At 36.2% G+C, this 20700-nt stretch overlaps 3 protein-coding genes, 1 long non-coding RNA gene and 2 pseudogenes across 7 annotated transcripts; all 6 read right to left on the reverse strand.

Moving 5' to 3' along the window:
- Positions 1 to 2700: 2700 nt before the first annotated feature.
- LOC104730466 (putative acetyltransferase At3g50280 pseudogene) lies at positions 2701 to 3987 on the reverse strand (annotated as a pseudogene).
- Positions 3988 to 4603: 616 nt separating this feature from the next.
- Positions 4604 to 5268, reverse strand: LOC147930213 (uncharacterized). Its single transcript, XR_015575309.1, has 2 exons — positions 4977 to 5268; positions 4604 to 4860 (listed from the first exon to the last, which is right to left on the reverse strand). It is a non-coding gene; the product is annotated as an uncharacterized LOC147930213 (long non-coding RNA).
- Positions 5269 to 6364: 1096 nt separating this feature from the next.
- Positions 6365 to 7943, reverse strand: LOC104730468 (putative acetyltransferase At3g50280 pseudogene; annotated as a pseudogene). Its single transcript, XR_015575307.1, has one exon. The product of XR_015575307.1 is annotated as a putative acetyltransferase At3g50280 pseudogene (transcript).
- Positions 7944 to 9113: 1170 nt separating this feature from the next.
- Positions 9114 to 13938, reverse strand: LOC104730467 (tyrosine decarboxylase 2). Of its 2 annotated transcripts, XM_010449638.3 has the most exons (13): positions 13754 to 13938; positions 13345 to 13600; positions 12508 to 12580; positions 12149 to 12379; positions 11730 to 11893; positions 11502 to 11642; positions 11242 to 11301; positions 10840 to 11004; positions 10661 to 10717; positions 10377 to 10441; positions 10155 to 10278; positions 9851 to 9988; positions 9114 to 9740 (listed from the first exon to the last, which is right to left on the reverse strand). In XM_010449638.3, coding segments are annotated over exons 1-13 (1623 nt in total). In that variant the 5' UTR covers positions 13756 to 13938; the 3' UTR covers positions 9114 to 9593. The 2 variants fall into 2 exon arrangements, with proteins under 2 accessions (XP_010447940.1, XP_019088908.1); XM_019233363.2 differs by lacking the exon at positions 10661 to 10717 and having other exon boundaries at positions 13754 to 13887.
- Positions 13939 to 15217: 1279 nt separating this feature from the next.
- On the reverse strand, positions 15218 to 18052 carry LOC104730469 (cysteine-rich receptor-like protein kinase 46). Of its 2 annotated transcripts, none has more exons than XM_087479578.1 (8): positions 17595 to 18052; positions 17086 to 17401; positions 16867 to 16992; positions 16642 to 16772; positions 16332 to 16542; positions 15999 to 16245; positions 15785 to 15901; positions 15218 to 15648 (listed from the first exon to the last, which is right to left on the reverse strand). In XM_087479578.1, the coding sequence occupies exons 1-8, from the start codon at positions 18015 to 18017 to the stop codon at positions 15609 to 15611; spliced, it is 1611 nt and encodes a 536-aa protein (XP_087335704.1). In that variant the 5' UTR covers positions 18018 to 18052; the 3' UTR covers positions 15218 to 15608. The 2 variants fall into 2 exon arrangements, with proteins under 2 accessions (XP_087335704.1, XP_087335705.1); XM_087479579.1 differs by having other exon boundaries at positions 15338 to 15652; positions 15755 to 15901; positions 17595 to 18027.
- Positions 18053 to 18230: 178 nt separating this feature from the next.
- LOC104730470 (photosystem II reaction center PSB28 protein, chloroplastic) lies at positions 18231 to 19459 on the reverse strand. The gene is made up of 2 exons (XM_010449642.3): positions 19259 to 19459; positions 18231 to 18862 (listed from the first exon to the last, which is right to left on the reverse strand). The coding sequence occupies exons 1-2, from the start codon at positions 19326 to 19328 to the stop codon at positions 18378 to 18380; spliced, it is 555 nt and encodes a 184-aa protein (XP_010447944.1). The 5' UTR covers positions 19329 to 19459; the 3' UTR covers positions 18231 to 18377.
- Positions 19460 to 20700: the final 1241 nt, after the last annotated feature.

Raw genomic sequence — 20700 nt, forward strand, 5'->3', positions numbered from 1 at the left:
CAGAGGAAGTTATCTTTTCCATCTGAGAACAACATTTGTAATGAGAATTTTCAGTTGTTACACATTGATGTCTGGGGACCCTTTTCAGTGGAAACAGTTGAAGGATATAGATATTTTTTAACTATAGTTGATGATCACTCCAGAGCAACATGGGTTTATTTACTCAAGAACAAAAGCGATGTTCTAACCGTGTTTCCTGCTTTCATCAAACTAGTAGAAACACAATACAATTCAAAAGTGAAGAGTGTTAGATCAGATAATGCGAAGGAATTGCAATTCACAAAGCTTTATCAAGATCAGGGAATCATTTCCTATCATTCTTGTCCAGAGACCCCTGAACAAAATTCGGTTGTAGAGCGTAAACATCAACACATACTGAATGTAGCAAGATCTTTGTTCTTTCAGTCGAATGTGCCGTTGACTCTTTGGGGGGATTGCATCTTGACGGCGGTTTTTCTCATCAATCGGACACCATCTCAGTTGCTTTCAAATAAAACTCCGTATGAAGTTCTCTCTGGTAAGATGCCTGACTATACTCGTATCCGGTCGTTTGGGTGTTTGTGTTACACTTCAACCTCGCCTAAACAGAGACATAAGTTTCAACCTCGGGCAAGAGCCTGCATTTTCTTAGGCTACCCTGCCGGATACAAAGGATATAAGGTTATGGATTTGGAGAGTAATGTGACATATATATCTCGAAATGTTGAGTTTATTGAAGATGTCTTCCCATTGGCAGATTCTAAGAAGCTTGAGGTTCCAAATGTGGACTTCACACCAATGGATTCTTTGTCTTCAGGTATTTCAGATCCTCAACCTCTTTCACCACCACAAATTTCTCCATCTCCACCACAAATTTCCACTTCGAGAATTAAGAAACCACCAGCTCATTTGAGTGATTATCATTGTTATTCTCTTGACAGTGATATTGCTCATCCTATTTCCTCCTTTCTTTCTTATTCACAACTTTCACCATCCTATAAGAGTTATATAAATAACATCACTCAAATTCCAATCCCTCAATCCTATGCTGAGGCAAAGAATTCCAAGGAATGGTGTGAAGCTGTTGATAAGGAGATAGGTGCAATGGAGAGAACAAATACTTGGGATGTTACCAGTTTGCCTCCAGGTAAGAAAGTGATTGGATGCAAGTGGGTTTTCACCTTGAAATTTTATGCAGATGGCAGTCTTGAACGTTATAAATCACGTTTGGTTGCTAAAGGGTACACTCAAAAGGAGGGTTTGGACTATAATGAGACTTTCTCACCGGTTGCAAAGATGGTCATCGTGAAATTGTTGCTCAAAGTTTCAGCCTCGAAGAAGTGGTTCTTGACTCAACTTGACATTTCCAATGCTTTCTTGAATGGTGATTTAGATGAGGATATCTATATGCGGTTACCTGAAGGATATGCAGAGATTAAGGGGGACCCTATGCCTAAGAATGCTGTTTGTCGTTTAAAGAAGTCTATTTACGGTCTCAAGCAGGCATCTCGTCAATGGTTTCTCAAATTTTCAGAGTCTTTGCTTCGGTTGGGTTTTACTAAAGGTCATGGGGATCACACCTTGTTTACTCGGAGTTATGGTTCTGATTTCCTGGCCGTTCTTGTGTACGTTGATGACATTGTCATTGCCAGTACCTCCGAGACTGGAGCTCGTCAATTAACAGAGGCTTTGAAACAGAGTTTCAAGTTACGTGAACTTGGTCCCTTGAAATATTTCCTTGGATTGGAAATTGCCCGTAATACTTCTGGAATTTCTATTTGCCAACGGAAATATGCCCTTGAACTTCTAACCACCTCTGGTATGTTGGCTTGTAAGCCAATGGATGTTCCAATGATTCCACATCTCCAATTATCAAAGACTGATGGTGCAATTATTCCTGATAAAGCGATGTATCGGAGTCTTGTTGGCAGGTTGATGTATTTGACCATCACTCGTCCGGATATAACTTTTGCAGTGAATAAGTTGTGCCAGTTTTCTTCTGCTCCTCGCACATCTCATCTCACGGCTGTGTATCAGGTTTTACAATACATCAAAAGCACCATTGGCCAGGGTGTCTTTTATTCTGCGGACCCAGATCTCCAACTTAAAGCTTTTGCTGATTCTGATTACGCAGGTTGTAGAGACAGTCGACGTTCTACTACCGGTTTTACAATGTTCTTGGGATCATCTCTCATATCTTGGCGCTCCAAGAAGCAACAAACGATTTCCCGCTCTTCTGCTGAAGCAGAGTATCGTGCTTTGGCTCTTGCTTCGTGTGAGATGATGTGGATTACTACCTTGCTTTCTGATTTGAGGATCAAGTCACCATCTTTTCCAATTCTCTTCTCAGACAGTACAGCAGCAATCTATATCGCTACCAACCCTGTTTTTCACGAACGCACGAAACACATAGAGGTGGATTGCCACACTGTTCGTGAAAAACTAGACAAGGGTCTTATCAAGCTTCTACATGTACATACTGAAGATCAGGTTGCTGACATCCTCACCAAACCTTTGCTTCCTCATCAGCATGATCATCTCAAATCCAAGATGAGTCTTCATAACATATACGTCTCATCTTGAGGGGGACTATTGAGGATTGTTCGGTTCAAATTAATTAGTCGGTTAGCTTAGTTGGTTAGCTGGTTATCTCAGAATAGATATTTGTATATATTACAACTCACATGTACATTTTATTGATTAATTGAATGAAGAAAGTATTCAACAAACTTTTCCTTTCTTCTTCTCTCTCTTGTTGGTCATAGCAACGAGTTTGCCATCATAAGTAATCCCTGGTCCAGCTCGAGCCGCGATTGGTTTACCCCAACCGAAATCATTTCCATACACATTGAACCGAGGAGAGCTAGTAACGGCTGTAGTATTGGTCAAAGTATTGACATCTCGTAAACTCGGGTTCTTGACCCAATCCGCAGCAAAATTTCTGAACTCTTCATTCGTTTGCGAAGCAACAGTTTTGTTTATTTTCAAAGCAGCCCAACCAAGGCCATTGTTAAACATCTCCCCGACGGTGGTCCTCGTAAGAGCGGTCCCGACCATATTCCCGCAACAATCTTTCTCAAGTGGAGGGTCTAGCCTTCGTCTCAGATCCACGATTAACCGGAAACAAATCACTTCTTCCGAACTCAAATCACTGTTTCTAACTATCGACCGCCACATATACGCCGAAACCGCTTGAAGCGAGGAGATTTTCCGGTCATCGGGACTAACCTCGTCGTTGGCTTTAGCTTTGAGCTCAGAGATGTTTTCACTCGTGAAACGAAATATCTTCTCCTGTAGTAATATCGACGATGAAGTACCAACAACGTTCGGTGTCTCCGGCGTCAATGAGGCCGGCATGCGAATCGGATACTCAATCCCGTCGAGAAACCATCCATGGTGAACCAAAGGAGGAAACGTTCTCCGATGATCGGAGCCGTTAAAGCAAATCTCCGACCAAATATTGGAGAAGTTCCAAATCGAAGTACCGTCGGTAACAAGGTGGCTGTAACCAACGCCGATGAAAACTCCATCTTTAAGTTCCGTTACTTGAATCGCGATCAGTGAGTCAGAGATACCTTCAAGGCTTTTAACTCCGTTGCACGGGAAAAAACGTTTCAAGAACTCAGGGACAGTACCATCGACAGGTTCTAAAACATCACTCACCGAAACAGAGTTAGCTGAAGCGTGGACGAATCTTACACCTGAACCATTACAGTCGACGTAAAAAGACGACGTTCCATCGTCGTCGTTTTCGATCTTCACGAGACGACCGGCGAACGGGTAGAAGATCTTCAATGCGATAGAGAGAGAGGATTTTAACCGAGGGATGATGTTGGTCTCCGGGTCGGAGGGTTTAGGAAAGAGAAGACCTTTTTGTGCGTATTCGGATCCAAGAAAGTAGAGATCCCATGGAGTAAGATGGATCTTAACCCGGTCCGAATCCTCGTTGTAGCTCTCAGGTCGAACTATGCTCTTAGAGATCACTTCAACTTCTTCTTCATCTCCCATTTTTTTGTTTTCTTTATTTATTATGTTTGTTTTTGTTTATTATCTGAAAATGTTCATACTGCATTTTTATTTGGTAGTGTTAAGTTCATTTATTTTTCATAAAGAATATCATTCGGACACAATACACATAGATTAAGAAAATTATATAAATTTCTATTTTACCTTTTATAAATACACTAAAACAAAAAAATTTCTAGTTAATAAGGTGAAATAGTAGGAATAAAAATGAGATTTAATATTAAAAACTGCAATGAAAATATAAAATAACATTTTTTTTGTAACAAAAAAAACTGTGTCATAATGACAATTTTTATAAAACGAGAGTATGATTTATGAGTGTTTTACTTTAGGATTAAAAAAATATGCCGTGTAGACGTTATCTTCTTATCGTGTTGGCTGGTTTTGGATACTCTGTTATTTCTTTGTCGTAGTGTGTTTCACGTGCATTCCACTCACCAGCTGGTGTTCCAATTCCGACCAAAAAGAGGCACAACACTATTAAGATCAATCATATACTTATCCTCTCTTTGTGTGGTTTAAATTGTATGTGATTGAAACAATAATACACATTGGTGCAAAAGGATGTGAATGGGCCAATTGATTTTCTTATATCACATTGGTGCAAAAATATTATTTTATTTTATTTTATCTAATTGTGTCATTTGATAAGTTTTATTTCAAATACAAAGAAGGACTATATTAAGCCAAAAAAAAAAGATGATAATGGGTTTCTTGTAAATATTCTTAACAATTGCCGTTGCGGTTAAATTTGGTGGCATGTTTTTGTATAATCTGCCATGCTTCAGTGACATGTTTGTCCTCTGTTAACGGTGCACCAACGGCGAATCGTAAAATGAACTTGCCCGATAGTGCCTGTTGATAATATTTAGTTAAATGTTAGTTTTCATTCAGTTATATGCATTCTTACAAAAAAAAAAGAAATAATGAGATTTCGTTATTGTCATTATATCTTTATATATAAAACTCACCGTGTGAGAGATGAAAATCTTGCCGGTGGAGTTAATGGCGGCAAGCAGTTCACAGTTGCGTTGGTTACACTTGTCTTCATCGCCGTCAACAGGCACAAGGCGAAAGCAAACGAGTGAAAAGTACTGAGTAATGACAACTTTTAAAGTCATAATTAAGAAATACAAATTATTTTATCTATTTTTAATAGGTGGAGACTGGACTTGTTTGTAGATGTTGATGGGATGACTTATCATATATAGATGTGACGTTCATTGATGTTTTGATGAACCTATTTTTTCATACGAATTGATTACCTCGAAATGTGGATACTGAGTTACATAATCTTCAAATTGCTTAGCCAGATTGACATGTTCTCTAATAAAGTTTCTCAAGTTCTCGGAACCATAGAGCCGTAAAACCATCCATAACTTCAACGATCTGTAGGAATCAAATTCGTGAATACCATGTGCTTCTGTAATAATTTGTATATAGGTTTGCGTTAGACTTATATAGGACCAACAAATATAACATCAAATGTAATCAACCTGAATCTCCGAGAGAGAGAGAAATTTGCCAATCTTTATAATTCACGACGGCATCTCTTTCAGAAATCTGATATATCCATTAAAATAAAATTATCATCTCATACAACATGTTTTCACCATCCTAAAAAAAACGTTCTAATGATATATGCTGATATACATCTATTGAACAAACTCTAAGAACAACTACTAATTTTTGTTCAACATTTTAATTATCAATATGTATATACATGTATATATATGATATATGATGCGCTTTATTAGTAGAATCTTCAATATAGAAAGATGGTTTTTTTAGGTTTGCAAGGAAATGATGATTAAGAGAGACCTTGACCTTATATTCTAGATACTCAGGATTTGTTTTCAGAGCATCAATGAGAGCGTATCGATCCTGTTTGATTCCAATATACACAACAATAAAAGAAAAGAAGTCCCTATATAAATTGACTATTCACTTACTCTAACTTAACTAGACTTAAACCAAACATACAACAAAACATGAGTTCCATATATAGTTGGGTCTTTCTTCACTAATAACCCACTGTCTCTTATTACAAACAGCACAAGCCCACTTCTTCTTCTTGTGTTGACTTGGCTTCTTCCTCTTTGTCCTTGACCTCTCTTTGTCGACAACGCATATTCTACCTCAGTTGATGAGCTTCTTCTTCTCTTGCTTTTCTTATTCATCTCCTCAGTGATTAAAGCTTTTTTCCTTTGTTGCATAATTTAATCAAGAACTCAATTCTCAACACTCCCACTTGAGTTCTTGAGAGGTTGCCACTGACTCGAGGTCTTAGTCTTAGATTACCAAACTATAATCTAAAAACTACGATGTAATTAACTCTTATCAACCAAAACAAAACATATCAGATAAAATTCACATATTATTCAAGATACGAAATACATTTGAGTTGACGGAATAAAAAAAAGATACATATAAATTTGGATGATTATACTTAAACAACACATGCATGTTTCAAAAACTCAGCATCAGATGATAACTTAGCCAAAACAGTAGAGGATAGACACGTCTGAATCTCGATGTTTCCTGGTTCGATTCCCGGATAAGCAACGAGTTTGCCATCATGAGTAATCCCTGGTCCAGCTCGAACCGCGATAGGTCTACCCCAACCGAAATCATTTCCATACACATTAAACCGAGGAGAGCTAGTAACGGCTATATAATTGGTCAAAGTATTGACATCTAGTAAACTCGGGTTCTTGACCCAATCCGCAGCAAACTCTCTGAACTCTTCATTCGTTTGGGAAGCAACACTTTTGTTTATTTTCAGAGCAACCCAACCAAGGCCATTGTTAAACATCTCCTCGACGGTGGTCGTCGTAAGAGCGGTCCCGACCATATTCCCGCAACAATCTTTCTCAAGTGGAGGGTCTAGTCTTCGTCTCAGATCCACCAGTAACCCGCAACAAATCACTTCTTCCGGACTCAAACCACTGTTTCTAACTATCGACCGCCACATATACGCCGAGACCGCTTGAAGCGACGAGATCTTCCGGTCATCGGGACTAACCTCGCCGTTGGCTTTAGCTTTGAGCTCAGAGATGTCTTTACTCGTGAAACGAAAAATCTTCTCTTGTAGTAGTATCGACGATGAAGTACCAACAACGTTCCGTGTCTCAGTCGTCAATGAGGCCGGCATGCGAATCGGATACTCAATCCCGTCGAGAAACCATCCACGGTGAACCAAAGGAGGAAATGTTCTCCGATGATCGGAGCCGTTAAAGCAAATCTCCGACCAAATATTGGAGAAGTTCCAAATCGAAGTTCCATCGGTAACAAGGTGGCTATAACCAACGCCGATGAAAACTCCATCTTTAAGTTCCGTTACTTGAATCGCGATCAGTGAGTCAGAGATACCTTCAAGGCTTTTAACTCCGTTGCACGGGAAAAAACGTTTCAAGAACTCAGGGACAGTACCATCGACAGGTTCTAAAACATCACTCACCGAAACAGAGATAGCTGAAGCGTGGACGAATCTTACACCTGAACCATCACAGTCGACGTGAAACGACGACGTTCCATCGTCGTCGTTTTCGATCTTCACGAGACGACCGGCGAATGGGTAGAAGATCTTCAATGCGATAGAGAGAGAGGATTTTAACCTATAGATGATGTTGGTCTCCGGGTCGGAGGGTTGAGGAAAGAGAAGACCTTTTTGTGAGTATTCGGATCCAAGAAAGTAGAGATCCCATGGAGTAAGATGGATCTTAACCCGATTCGAATCCTCGTTGTAGCTCTCGGGTTGAACTATGCTCTTTGAGATCACTTCAACTACCTCATCTCCCATTTTTCTCTTTTTTATTATGTTTGTTTTGTTTTGTTTTTTATCCGGAAATGTGCATACTACATTATTATTGGTAGTGTTAGTACATTTATTTATACTATTATTAGTGTTTCACTTAGGATAACAACAAATATGCCGTGTAGACGTTATCTCATCTTTTTGGCTGGTTTTGATATTCTGGTTTTTTGTATGCCGTAGTGTTATTCACGTTCACAAAAACTGTGCCACATATACATTATCTCCTTATCTTATTGGCTGGTTTAGATACTCTATTACTCTGGTTTTGTATGTCGTATCCGCAAATGGCAAATGTGCATACTGCATTATCATTGGGTAGTGTTACTATTAGTCTATTATTAGGGTTTCACTTGCATAAAAAAGTGTGCCATGCAGACGTTATCTACTTTAACTTAATTACTGGCTGGTTTTTTTTATACTCCTTCCGTTTCACAATAAGTATCATTTTGACACTTTTTTTTTTGTTACAAAAAGAGTGTCAATTTATGTTTCCAATACAAATTTTAATCTTAAATATATTTTTTATCCCTATTATTTGAGCTTATTAATTAGAAAGAGAAAAAACTTTAGTGTATTTATAAAGGATAAAACAGAAATTTAAACAATTTTCTTAATTTGTTTATATTATATCAAAATGACACTTTTTGTGAAACAGAGGGAGTCTTATTTGTTTGTCATAGTGTGTTTCACGTGCATAATAAATGTGCCATGTAGACGCTATCTCCTCAGATCTGCTGGTTTTTTATTTTATTTATTGGGTTATTATAATATTGACGGTTCGTAGGCCGCAGATATTAGGAAGAACAAAATTGAATGGTTTTGAATCGAAGAAGATAGCAATTATGAAAACAAATTGATTCAAAAAAAAAAAAAAATGAAAACAAATTGCATAGTTTGAGGAAAAAGGTAAATATGTCGATGAATTTAATAGTAAGGCCAGGCCCTGATCCAATAAACGAATCTCGTTTCCCAATCCCGATAATTCCGTACTATGTATCATATCATATGGTTTGAATGATACTCTATATTATTTGATGTTTTGTGTATCATCAACTCTCTTAATTTTAAAATTTGATTGAAGACACGTTCAAAGCGTTTTCATAAATTTTTATTCCAAATACAAAGGGGGACTTTATTGAACGAAATAAAATAAGATGGGAATATGGGTTTCTGTTGACATTTCAGGATCTTACTCTCACTTGTAAGATCAGTTTCTCTCATCTCTCTACTTCTCTTTGTGTTTGTTTCACTCTCAGTTTTATTTAAGTGAAGAACAAGAAGCTTAGAGAGATAACATAAAAGACTAAATTTTCTTTATTGGATCTCAAAGATACTTTCTTACAACACACACATCATACTTATACTACTTCTACTAGTTGCACCTCCCACATGCTCCCATACTTAAGACCATCATGACTCTTACACATTAGACCACACTCCTAGTTACTAACTCTTACACATCATAGGCTTGCTTTCTTACACACAAGCCACACTACTACAACAACTCTCAACAACCACTCTTACACACTTAAACTCTTAACAACTAAACACAACAAAACACAAGTCCATTATACTTTAACTTAAATGGGCCTTTCTTCATCTCTGCAGCCCATTACAACAACACACAAGTCTATGTTGACTTTGCTCTTCTCCTTCCTTGACTCCTCTCTTCAGGTCGTCTCTTCTCCGACAACATGAGTTTTGCTTCTTCTTCTTTGTTCTTCGACTCACTGATTTCTTCTTTCTCTTTGTTGCAGATTTAATCAAGAACTCAGTTCTCAACAGTTTCTTTTAAAATATTCTTAACAATTGCCGTTGCGGGTAAATTTAGTGGCATGTTTTTGTATAATCTGCCATGCTTCTCCTCTGTTAATGGTGCACCAACAGCGAATCGTAAAATGAATTGTCCCGATAGAGCCTGTTCATGATATAATATTTAGTTAAATTTTAATTTTCATTCATTTTCTTGGGAAGTAATAAATCAGTACTCTTACCAAAAATTATCTTCATATATAAAATAAAACTCACCGTGTGAGAGATGAAGATCTTGCCGGTGGAGTTAATGGCAGCAAGCAGTTCACGGTTGCGTTGGTTACACTTGTCTTCATCGCCGTCAACAGGCACAAGGCGAAAGCAAACGAGTGAAAAGTACCGAGTAGTGACAACCTTTAAAGTTATAATTTAGACATAAAAATTATTTTATCTATTTTCAGTAGTTGGAGACTGGACTTGTTTATAGATGTTGATGGGATGGCTTATCATATATATATATAGATAGATGTGACGTTCATTGATGTTTTGATGAACCTATTTTTTCATACGAATTGATTACCTCGAAATGTGGATCCTGAGTTACATAATCTTCAAATTGCTTAGCGAGATTGACATGTTCTCTTATAAAGTTTCTCAAGTTCTCGGAACCATAGAGCCGTAAAACCATCCATAACTTCAATGATCTGTATAAACCAAATTCGCGAATAGTATACACATATGTAATAATGCGGTTAATGCATATACGTTTGCATTAGGCTTATGTATATCAAATGTCACTAACCTGAATCTCCGAGACAGAGAAATTTGCCAATCTTTATAATTCACGACGGCATCTTTTTCAGAAACCTGATATATCCATTGAAATATAAGTATCATCTCATACAACATGTTTCACCGTCTTAACTAATACAACGTTCTGATGATGTATGATGATGATAGGACAACTATTAATTTTGTTCAACATTTTTATTATAAATATATGATACGCTTCATTAGATCTTCAATATAAGAGGAAGAGGGTTCTTTTAGGTTTGCAACGAAATGATGATTATGAGAGACCTTGACCTTATATTCTAGATACTCAGGATTTGTTTTTAGAGCAGCAATGAGAGCGTATCGATCCTGTTTGATTCCAGTATACACAAAAAATAAGGATATAAATTGACTAAATAGAAACAATAACTGAATAAAAAAACTTAGATTATAATTATTTAATAGATTAAGGAAAAAGAGGTAAAACATACCTTAACCCAAAGGGGTGAACAAGTTTGATTAGCAAATAACCATTTATGAGCATTCATGTTAAAGGAGTCTGCGTTTTCAACCCCGTCAATAAATTTTCGATATTCTGGACATATACACGCATTCCCTGCATAAGCTGCATCCACGTGCATCCATATCCCATATTTCTAACAAAACATACACAATTTGGTTTTCAATGACATGTACTAATTATATATATATATAGTCAGGCACCCAATTTTTTTATTTATCAAATTAAATTTACTTATTCTAAATTCAGATGTCTAATAATTGCGGTTGTCGAAGCAGTAGTGGTGATTATTGCGGTGGATGAAGTTGGTTAGAAATTTAGTGATGCAGTCCACAAATTAGTTGATTATTTATCAGATATTATGTTTAAGTACCTTTGCAATTTTCCCCAATGGGACCAAAGGATCAACCGCCGCTGACGACGTTGTGCCAACCTGAAAGCCACCACACTTTTATAGTTAGCAATGGACGGAATACCCTAAATTATAAAGAGGTAGGTACACAGTATATATATATATATATATATATATATATACTTAATTTGCTGTAAATGGTAATAAACTATTTATATTCAACACATGCATAATGTGGATTTTAAGTTTGAGTTAAAAACTGTGGGGTTATAAGTAATTACAGTAGCACAAATGAAGAAAGGGATAAAACCCTTAGCGAGATCATGAGAAATAGCTTCTTCAAGTGATTCTGGAAGCAAGCCATAGTTCGTGGACGAATCAGTTCTGAGCAGCCTAATGTTATCTTCATGTATCCCACCAATCTATAAGTATCATCATCACAGTTAAAATGATTAATTAATCAGTAAATTAGTATTTTAAAACGTAAAAAAATAAATATTACAACCAACCAGACAAGCCTTTCGGAAACTAGAATGGGTTTGATCAGAGGCATAGACAACAAGTTGTGGAAGTACTGTTTTGCCAACTTGCTTTAAAATTCTGTCTCTAGCAGCTAATACTACGACAAGCACTGCTTCACATCCTGTCCCTTGGATCACTCCTCCTCCATGTCCTTTTTCAATCATTCAATCATTGAAATTATTATATTGGACACAAAGAAAAATGCATTAAAAACAATTCTTAATTATTAAATCATTTTAAGATCAAATAACAGTTTAAATAAAACTTTCTATTAATCAACCTTTTGTTCTATTATCTTTTTTTTTAACTCCGTCAAGTTTTATATTTCTTTAGTCCATTAAGCTCGACGGATGTGTGAGTGGACTCTTTCAATTTTTAGAAGAATGAGATCAGATTAATGACGAACCTGTGGAGAGAAAATGGTCGGGGAGTTGTAGCAATTTAGCAAGCCAATCAAGAACGATGATTTCGAGCTCAGTAGCGGCCGGGGAAGTTTGCCAGGTGAAACCAACGACGCTCAGGCCGGCGTTGAGCATCTCTCCCAAGAATCCGGCCACACTCGTGCTTGATGCATAGTAAGCAAAGTAACTCGGGCTTTGCCAGTGAGTTATTCCCGGCATTATCTTTTTTGTAACGTCTATAAATTAGAATTATGACCCAAAAAAAGAAGCCCATTTAAGTAACATATGTATATGATTACTAACTTTGCTCGTTAACAACAAAAATGTTACAAATTATGCTTTATAACAAAATATTTATACGTACCGTCGAGAAGTTCGTTCAACGATTCAGGTTGGTCAGGTGCTGAATTAGGCAACATGTCACGGAGATAACCAGGCTGCGTCGAATAACCGACAAAGTATTAATTATATTTAAAACAAAAAAGAAAACGTATTAAATATTTATACATACATCCAAAATATTTAACAGTACCTGAATACTAGATTTTAACCGTGATATAATATATGCATACAAAAACAATTAATACGCGGGAAATTTAAAAAAAAAAAATATATTTTAATTTTTTATATATTTAGTTTGTTTTGTTTAGTTAAATAATAATTTTGTTTGGACTGTCAATTATTAGAATAAATAATTTTGTTTGGATTGTCAAATTAGGTCTAATTAAGTAGTTCCAATAATGGAGTTTCTATGAAATGTTATTTTAGGAAAATTGTTAAGGGTTAATGTTGTAAATAAAACAAATTAAATAAGCAAAACTTAACAGGACGTAAACCAAAATGTACTTCAAAAATGTTAATATAGATACAGTCTCTAAAGATTTAATAAAATAGGTTTGAAGATTTTTATGGGATAAAAAATTTAATGCATAGAGTTGTTTTTGGAAAAATCGAAATGTATAAATGTTGTCAAGCTATTTATGGTAATAAACGTATCAAATTAAGTCGATTTAAATAGTTCCATTAATTGAGTTTCTACGAAATGTTATTTTAGGAAAATCGTTAGGGGTTGTAAATAAAACAAATTAAATAAGCAAAACTTAAAGACCGTAACCTAAAATGTACTTAAAAAAATGTTAATATAGATGAGTGGTCACATTTATAGACACGTAGTGAAAAAGTTGAGAAGATGATTGGGAACCTGAACTTGGGAAAGAACAGGGAAATCTTGAGGCGAGTCTTGAAGGTCTCTGTAATAGTCAGCAATAAAATCAACCATTATGTGACCTTGCTCTCTCAGCAATTCACTGTCCATTGGTTTCATCTTTATCACATTTGCTCCTTTAACTTTTTCGTTACCATTGCCATTGCCGTTGCCGATGCCGTTACCATTTCGAATGCCGTTGCCGTTGCAGTTACAGTTGTCGGTGCCGGTGCCGTTGCCGTTGCCAAATTCCCTGTCATGCATGTGTACGTTGGATTTTTACAGAATATAATTTTCTTTTTGAAATTTCATGCATATATTTATATATATGTGTAACACATTAAATTAGAAACGATAATATATTATTTTTTACATAGAAAAGGTAGAGATTAGAGGAGATGCTTACATCTTGAAAAGGTACTGGCAGCTATTGTATCCCTAAGAATCTGTGTGTATGTTTTTATCAAGGAAGCTTTGTAAATTGCATGACTCAATAGGCTCACCTTTGAGGGTTTATATAATATAATATGTCACTCTCTATTATCATAATTGTAGAATTTATCATAATATTAAATATATAATAATACGTACACTTCGAAAAAAAATCGAATAAACACTTATAACACATGCTTACACAGTTGCATCTTTTTCTACTTTTGGTTTTTCTTTAGATTTTTTTTTTTTTTTTCGTTTATGGTTTATTTATTTATTCATAAATGATGGACACCACACAAATTATTTTCTTTGTTAGAACATTTTGTACTTTTGTAACATTCTCGTGTCTTTTCTTTAGATATTGGCATTCTTCTTCTTTTCCCATTTTGGGTAATTTACTTAAATAATACTATTAACCAGTAGAATAAGCCAAAGTAATATATGATTTTAATAGTACATTCTTTCGTCAGCTTATGGGTCACACTCATACAACAATGTCTTTCACACTGATGATGGTATGTTGTTTAATTCACATCCACTACTTTGTTTATACAATGTATTTTTTGTCAACCTTCTCCTATAGAGATCTATAGATCTAGAAGCTCACAATATTAATAACACTATATTCTAGATCTTCTATATCTCCATATAGTGGTTTGAGTTCACAATACACTTTTCATCGTCACCAACCCCGTTTATGTAAACGGTTCTCCAGGCCATATAAAATAAAACAATGTACAATAATAAAGTTTTAAAACGATAGCTACAGTGTCATCAATGTAGTACTAATTAAGTAAGAGAAATCTTAAATCGCATATTACAAACTTGAAATTCCCCTCTCAACATATTTTCTCAGAAAAAAAGAAAAGAAAAATTAATATGAGTAATAGCTACAGTGTTAGATTGTAATATGAGTAATAGTCGTTCCCTATACAAATTGCAAACATAACGTTTCCATACAACGTACGATACAGTTGACCAAAAAGAAATCATACAATGATGCATTCAAAAAAAAAGTAGGGGACTAGGGACAGAAACTAATCATGTTAAGTGAGATTTCAACAAGGGTCAAATAGATGAACTCTTCACCATGGCCAGGGTATGGGGGACTATGGGTTGGTGGACGAATCTGTTTGGTCTGTTGAGATGTTAATGGTATATGTTTGTCATTTAAAGTGTCAATCTATATTAGGCAATGATGACTAAATCGCCGTGAGATATAGATGACTTAACGGTAACCCACAAAATGAATGCTTCAAGGAATCAAGGGGCAATGGTGTGGTTGAAGTTCATCTACGTTAGAGGTTTTATCCTCCACTTTAATTTTTAGTATATAATAATGATACCAAACCAGTCTTATGCCTATTTTGTGATTAATCATATGTAAGCAAATACACTAGGTGCATTCTCATATATTTATAGTTGTTCAAATAAATAATAATGGGATAAACTACTTCAAAATATATTTTTAATTTATCTGTACATATAACTTAGAAAGAAAAGGAACATACTTACATACTGTTATTGACTTACTGTACGAAGTACGAACTATATATAAAAAGATTTTTTCTTGTTTTAGTTTTTTTTTCTCCTTGTAATATGTTATTAACAATAAGAAAGTGAGGATTTATATAAATTCTACATAGAATCATGAAGGAAAGGTGGTTTAGTAGGAGTGGGCAATACAACATCTGTGGAACTAACCATTTGTATAACCTTAGACATCGTTGGACGAAGTTGTGGAGACTCTTGTGTGCACAACAAACCGATCTGCATCACTCTCTTCACTTCTCTCTTATCTGTGTCTTCTTCCATATCTTTGTCTATCATCTCCTCCATCTTGTCTGAAGCAAAACATTTCCAAACCTGTTCAAAAAATTAAGGGGTAAATTAGAAAAAATGGGTCATGAAGGTAACTCGAAGTAGCTAAGAAGTTTAAAGATTGATGTGATGAAGATGGAGACTCATTTGAGTAACTAAGGTTTCAAGGGAGTTATCAGACCGGAACTTATTGTTTCGAAAACCGCTTGTTATTTCGAGAACAAGGACTCCAAAGCTATAAGCATCGATTTTATTGCTTAGTCTTCCGTTGCTAATGTACTCAGGAGCCATGTATCCTCTGTTAAACAGCCATGAAGTTACCTTTTCAGATTATGAATCAGACCAATAGTGGTAAGGGCCTCTTATACATAAGTTCTTGCGTTGGAAAGACTTACAGAGTGCCCGCGATTGAAGAAGGAGAAGGAGAGGAAGAAGGGAAGTCTTTGCCACCTTCGGGATAAAACTTGGCTAATCCAAAGTCTGAAATTTTGGGTTTGTATTTTAAGTCTAACAAAATGTTGCTAGCTTTGATATCTCTATGAATGATCTTGCATGTTTCGTGAAGATACTCTAACCCTTCTGCTGTTCCTAAGATAATTGTCCGCCGCTTCTTCCAGTCCAGCTCTTTCTTCTTCTCCGGGTCTTTACTTCCATGTCAAGCAAAAAAAGTTTAGAAACTTTGCAGACAAGTAAGAATATATATAAAAGTGTTTTAAAAGGGATCTTACTAAATAGGACATGATCAAGGCTTGTATTGGCGAGGAACTCATAGACAATGAAACTATTCATGTTAGTGAAGCAGCAACCTAAGAGCCTGACCAAGTTCTTGTGTTGGCATCTACTAATTACATCTATTTCATTATGGATCTCTTCCCGTGGCGTCTTTCCTGTTGTATGCAGCCGTTTGATCGCAATTTCTCTTCCGTCAGACAGAGTTCCCTGTCCAAAAAAAAAGACAATAAAAAAGGCTTTTCTAATCAGTTACGTTCACATAGTAAAATGTAGAGAAGAATAGTTATATATAGCGAAGAGAGAAACCTTGAAGACTTCTCCATATCCTCCAACGCCAAGCTTGCAACTCTCATTGAAGTTGTTGGTTGCTTTTTTAAGAGTCGAATACTCAAAGCTCATCAAGTGTGAGTCATTACGTATAGACACTGACTCCTTCTCTATCCTTAGATGTCCAAACAAATGAAACTTTTTTAGTCTTAGTTCCTGTGAGATAACCACACTTTGACACAATATACCACTCAAGGAACTTACCTTTAAGCTTCTTCTTTGGACTATCTCGCATATAGATGCATTTTCCACACCAAAATCCAGCTGCAATAGCCAAGACACCCACCATAGATAGATAGAATATGTGCACTATGATTTCTTTGGTCAAAACTACAAGAAAAATACACAAGAAATGTTGTCAAGATCATCAAATTACTGATTCACAATTTGAAGAAATCACAGAATAAATATACAAATACTTACTCATAAAAAGCAATTCACGTTCGTTATAGAAAGTATAGTTAGAGTAACGCAAGTAGCAGCCTGCATTCAAGGCAAAGCCTTCATTGGAAGGTAAGCAACTAGACACCGATAAAGCTCCATCTGCTAAGCATAATTTACACAACTCATCGTCTAGCGTTCGCCAACATATTCCCAATCCGTAAACCATTAGGTCACGGGTGCCCATTTTAGCCACCGAGAAACCTTGATTATATGGAGCCGTCTCAACAATGGATTTGGTCACTTCCTTTACGAAACCTTTGAATTCATCAGACTTCTCCTTGTCACTACTACATATCTAAATTCCCAAAATGGTCGACATATTAGGATTTATCTTCTTGATATTCCTACAAATCCGATCTCTAAATCCTAGCTCTTAGTTATGTATTAGACAACATATGTATAGGTTTGCAACTCAAATTTACATATCATATGTATAGGTTTGTATTAGATATGAGATTTCTAACATAACATACCATCTAATCAAATACCTTGGTGTCCTGATGAGAAACAGGCTCGTGATAGAAGCTGTAATTATCAGCCCTAACGAAACAACCGTCCAAGTGAAACCAACCACCGGTGGCCGGTATACATTGAGAGAGGAGATTGGTGGCACGTGACCAACAAAGAATACATTCGTCCGGTGAGAGATCGCTAACACACTGCGACAGAACGAACATCCTCTGCGGAGGATCTCCGTGTTGATGGATCCCGAATTTGACATGCCTCATATCATCTCTGATGCCGTCAAGATTGAGCTGATATGATCTCTTGTAAGCCTCGACGTCGGAGACGGTGCCGTTATTGCAAATCCAGCCGAGGACATCGATTCTAGAGATGTTCACGGATAATGACGGATTTAATAACGTTAACAGCATGAGAACGACCAAAGAAGAGATGAACGTTAATGCCATGATCAGAGGAAACGATACTTTGATCTGTCTCTCTCCATAATAAAAGTTCCTCCTAACGACTCTTGGCTATATATATTAGTAACCAAATTAAACCGAATATGCTCTCAAGTTTGGTTTAGCTTCTATTTTTAAAAATTTACACGGTTTTGGTCTACTTGGACAGAACACACACAAACAGCTTACGTATAGATTGATATCAAATTCAATCAGAACTAAAGAAGAAAACGAACTATATATAATGCATATACCATTGTGAGTTGAAGAAACTCAAGTAAAGATCAAAACTAGGGAGAGTTAAAGATTATAAATTTAATGTAACATACACAATTTATATATGCTCATTGGAAAAAGTCTCACACCTCATTGTGACTTCTTAACGAACTGCAAACCATTCTGGTCAGAGTACCGTTCCATAAACCTCATGAACCTATCCCACTCTTTCGGTGTTCGCATGATGTGCTTCGCCACAATCCCTTCAGGTTTCCCATTCACGAATCTAGCGTTCACATCCGTCGACTGAATCACACCTTCCTCATCAATCATGTACAATCCTGTTATCTCCCCAACTTCACCGCTCGAGTCAAAGACTGATGGCTGGTCGAAAGAGAAGAGTGCCATACCGTTACTTCCGTCTCTTGATCGAGTCAGCTTAACGTCAGGGATTGTCATCTCATCTGTCCCTTGGATGAATTGGAGAGCCGGCTTTACCATCATCGTGATTGGGATGGGTTTCCACGGTCTTAGCGCTGTTCGAGATGAGGGTTGTACCCGTGGGAGAGACACAGGCGAGCCAGTGAACGATGAGCCTTTGATTGGTAGAACAGAGCATGAAGATACAACAATGCCTGCAAAACAGAACGGATCAAAATGTGTTTTTTTTTTTAAGTACATACTGTAAAAATCCAATCTTTATCCACATGGACCGCATCTCAATAAAACATGAACCCTAATCCCCAATTACTCAGAACACACTTTGTCTCATGATCAGATTACAGCAAATTACAACCTAAACCCACTTGTTCCTCGAATCGAAGCTATCATGAGTTCGCCAAGAAACTCGATTTATACCGATTCGAATCCCATGAATCGATTTAGTTTGAGATTATCATCACTCGTTACAGTTTCGGAACCAGCATTGTAAAGTTTCGAAATTTTTGTAGTTAAAACCATAATCAACCTACATGCAACACGAAGATTCAACTACAGAACTCAAAGATTACAATTTTATGGGTTTGGCGTACCTGAGCGAGGAACATCTCGAGGAGAATGAGTAAGGGAAGTTAAAGACCCAATAGACCGAACACAAGCCATTACTGTTGATGTCTGTGTGAGGAGATTAAAGAGAGAGAGGACACAGAAGAGAGATGTAGAGGAGGAAGATGATCCTCTGGTGTGGTGGCGGGAGATTAGTGACGTGTCACTACCAAGGCCGTTCCTTTGATTGGATACCGTCATCGTTTCAACTAATGGGCTTTTAATTTAGGCCCATTTTGTCGCATAATAAGCCGGTTTCGGGAAACGGAGAGTCTCTTGCTGTCACAGAGGGTTTTGTACAATGCATGAGACACAGGTGGCACATGCGTGCAGATCGTAAAAGAAAAGCTGGACTGTGATGCCATAACGAATCCCATCCCATGGCCATGTGACGAATCGTCAGCATACATACTTACTTCTTTAATTATATAATTAGTGGAGTATATTGTATATGTTATTTAATAATATAACCCACGAACCACCATTTGCAAAAGAGTTTTATGTATGTGTGTGGTGTGGGATTAGGTTTCTCTCTCTAATAATACATAATTTAATATTTAAGTAAGTCATTAAGGTGTTTGATCCACATGCATCCCATTAAGCCTTTCAACCTATTGTAATTTGAACTTGTAATAGTAGTTATCTATTTATTTACGATCTATATACTCTATACATTACACTCTCACATAACCATCCAATGTTCTTTTCGGTAATAATGATTATGGGACTGAAGAAAGTGTATTACTATTACTACTAGACTACTAGTTATGATAATTAGTTTAGTAATAGTAGATAATCATAGAATTAAGATGGAAATGAAGAATTTAACTAGGGATCGGAATGTTTTCTTCTACTAAAAACTACAAATAATATAAGAAAGGAAAAGACAATTTATGTTATAAAAAAGAACCGGGCCACATGAGTGCATGTGAAGCGACAGTTTCTGTTTTAGTCTCGAATAAGAAAGAAGGATGGAAACATGAAATCAGTAAGAGGAGGAGTGGGTAATTGTTGGAGTATTAACAATAATTTGATTTGATGAATCATGAATATATATGCGTGTGCATATCTATGCATGCCATTTCCCACAATTCATTTTGTATGTTTAACTTATCTTTTATTTCTCAAATTGACTTGCTTTTATCTACCCTCGAACCGTTCTTGTCCTCTTGATATGCATATATATTTGTAGTTTACTTTATTTTTCCTTAAAAATTAAGATTTTGGTTTGAGTTTTAAACTCCTTCTTGTTCTATTGAGTTTGTCACGGACACACGGTTAATTATGATTTATTTACAGTTATAGATTTTTTTCCTTCTACTTTTATCAAAAGTTTAAAACTGATAAACATATGCTACATAATCTAATGAGGCACTCTCTATATATGAAGATTTTTTAAACTCTCTTTTAACTTACTTTTTATTTTATT

This window comes from Camelina sativa, chromosome 12, assembly GCF_030686135.1.
Source record: "Camelina sativa cultivar CO46 ecotype springtype chromosome 12, ASM3068613v1".
NCBI lineage: Eukaryota > Viridiplantae > Streptophyta > Magnoliopsida > Brassicales > Brassicaceae > Camelina > Camelina sativa.

What these genes read in the sequence shown, in the direction of transcription:
- LOC104730467 (XM_010449638.3), bottom strand. An exon ending in CTTTCTTCATTTGTGCTACT is followed by an intron (nt 11,302 to 11,501) that starts GTAATTACTTAT and finishes GGTGGCTTTCAG; the next exon opens with GTTGGCACAACGTCGTCAGC. An exon ending in GTTCACCCCTTTGGGTTAAG is followed by an intron (nt 10,718 to 10,839) that starts GTATGTTTTACC and finishes GGAATCAAACAG; the next exon opens with GATCGATACGCTCTCATTGC.
- LOC104730469 (XM_087479579.1), bottom strand. Translation starts at nt 18,017, where the DNA reads ATGGCATTAACGTTCATCTCTTCTTTGGTCGTTCTCATGCTGTTAACG. An exon ending in TTTCTCATCAGGACACCAAG is followed by an intron (nt 17,402 to 17,594) that starts GTATTTGATTAG and finishes TTGGGAATTTAG; the next exon opens with ATATGTAGTAGTGACAAGGA. An exon ending in TCCAAAGAAGAAGCTTAAAG is followed by an intron (nt 16,773 to 16,866) that starts GTAAGTTCCTTG and finishes ATCTAAGGATAG; the next exon opens with AGAAGGAGTCAGTGTCTATA.
- LOC104730470 (XM_010449642.3), bottom strand. Translation starts at nt 19,328, where the DNA reads ATGGCTTGTGTTCGGTCTATTGGGTCTTTAACTTCCCTTACTCATTCT. An exon ending in TCGAGATGTTCCTCGCTCAG is followed by an intron (nt 18,863 to 19,258) that starts GTACGCCAAACC and finishes TCTGTTTTGCAG; the next exon opens with GCATTGTTGTATCTTCATGC.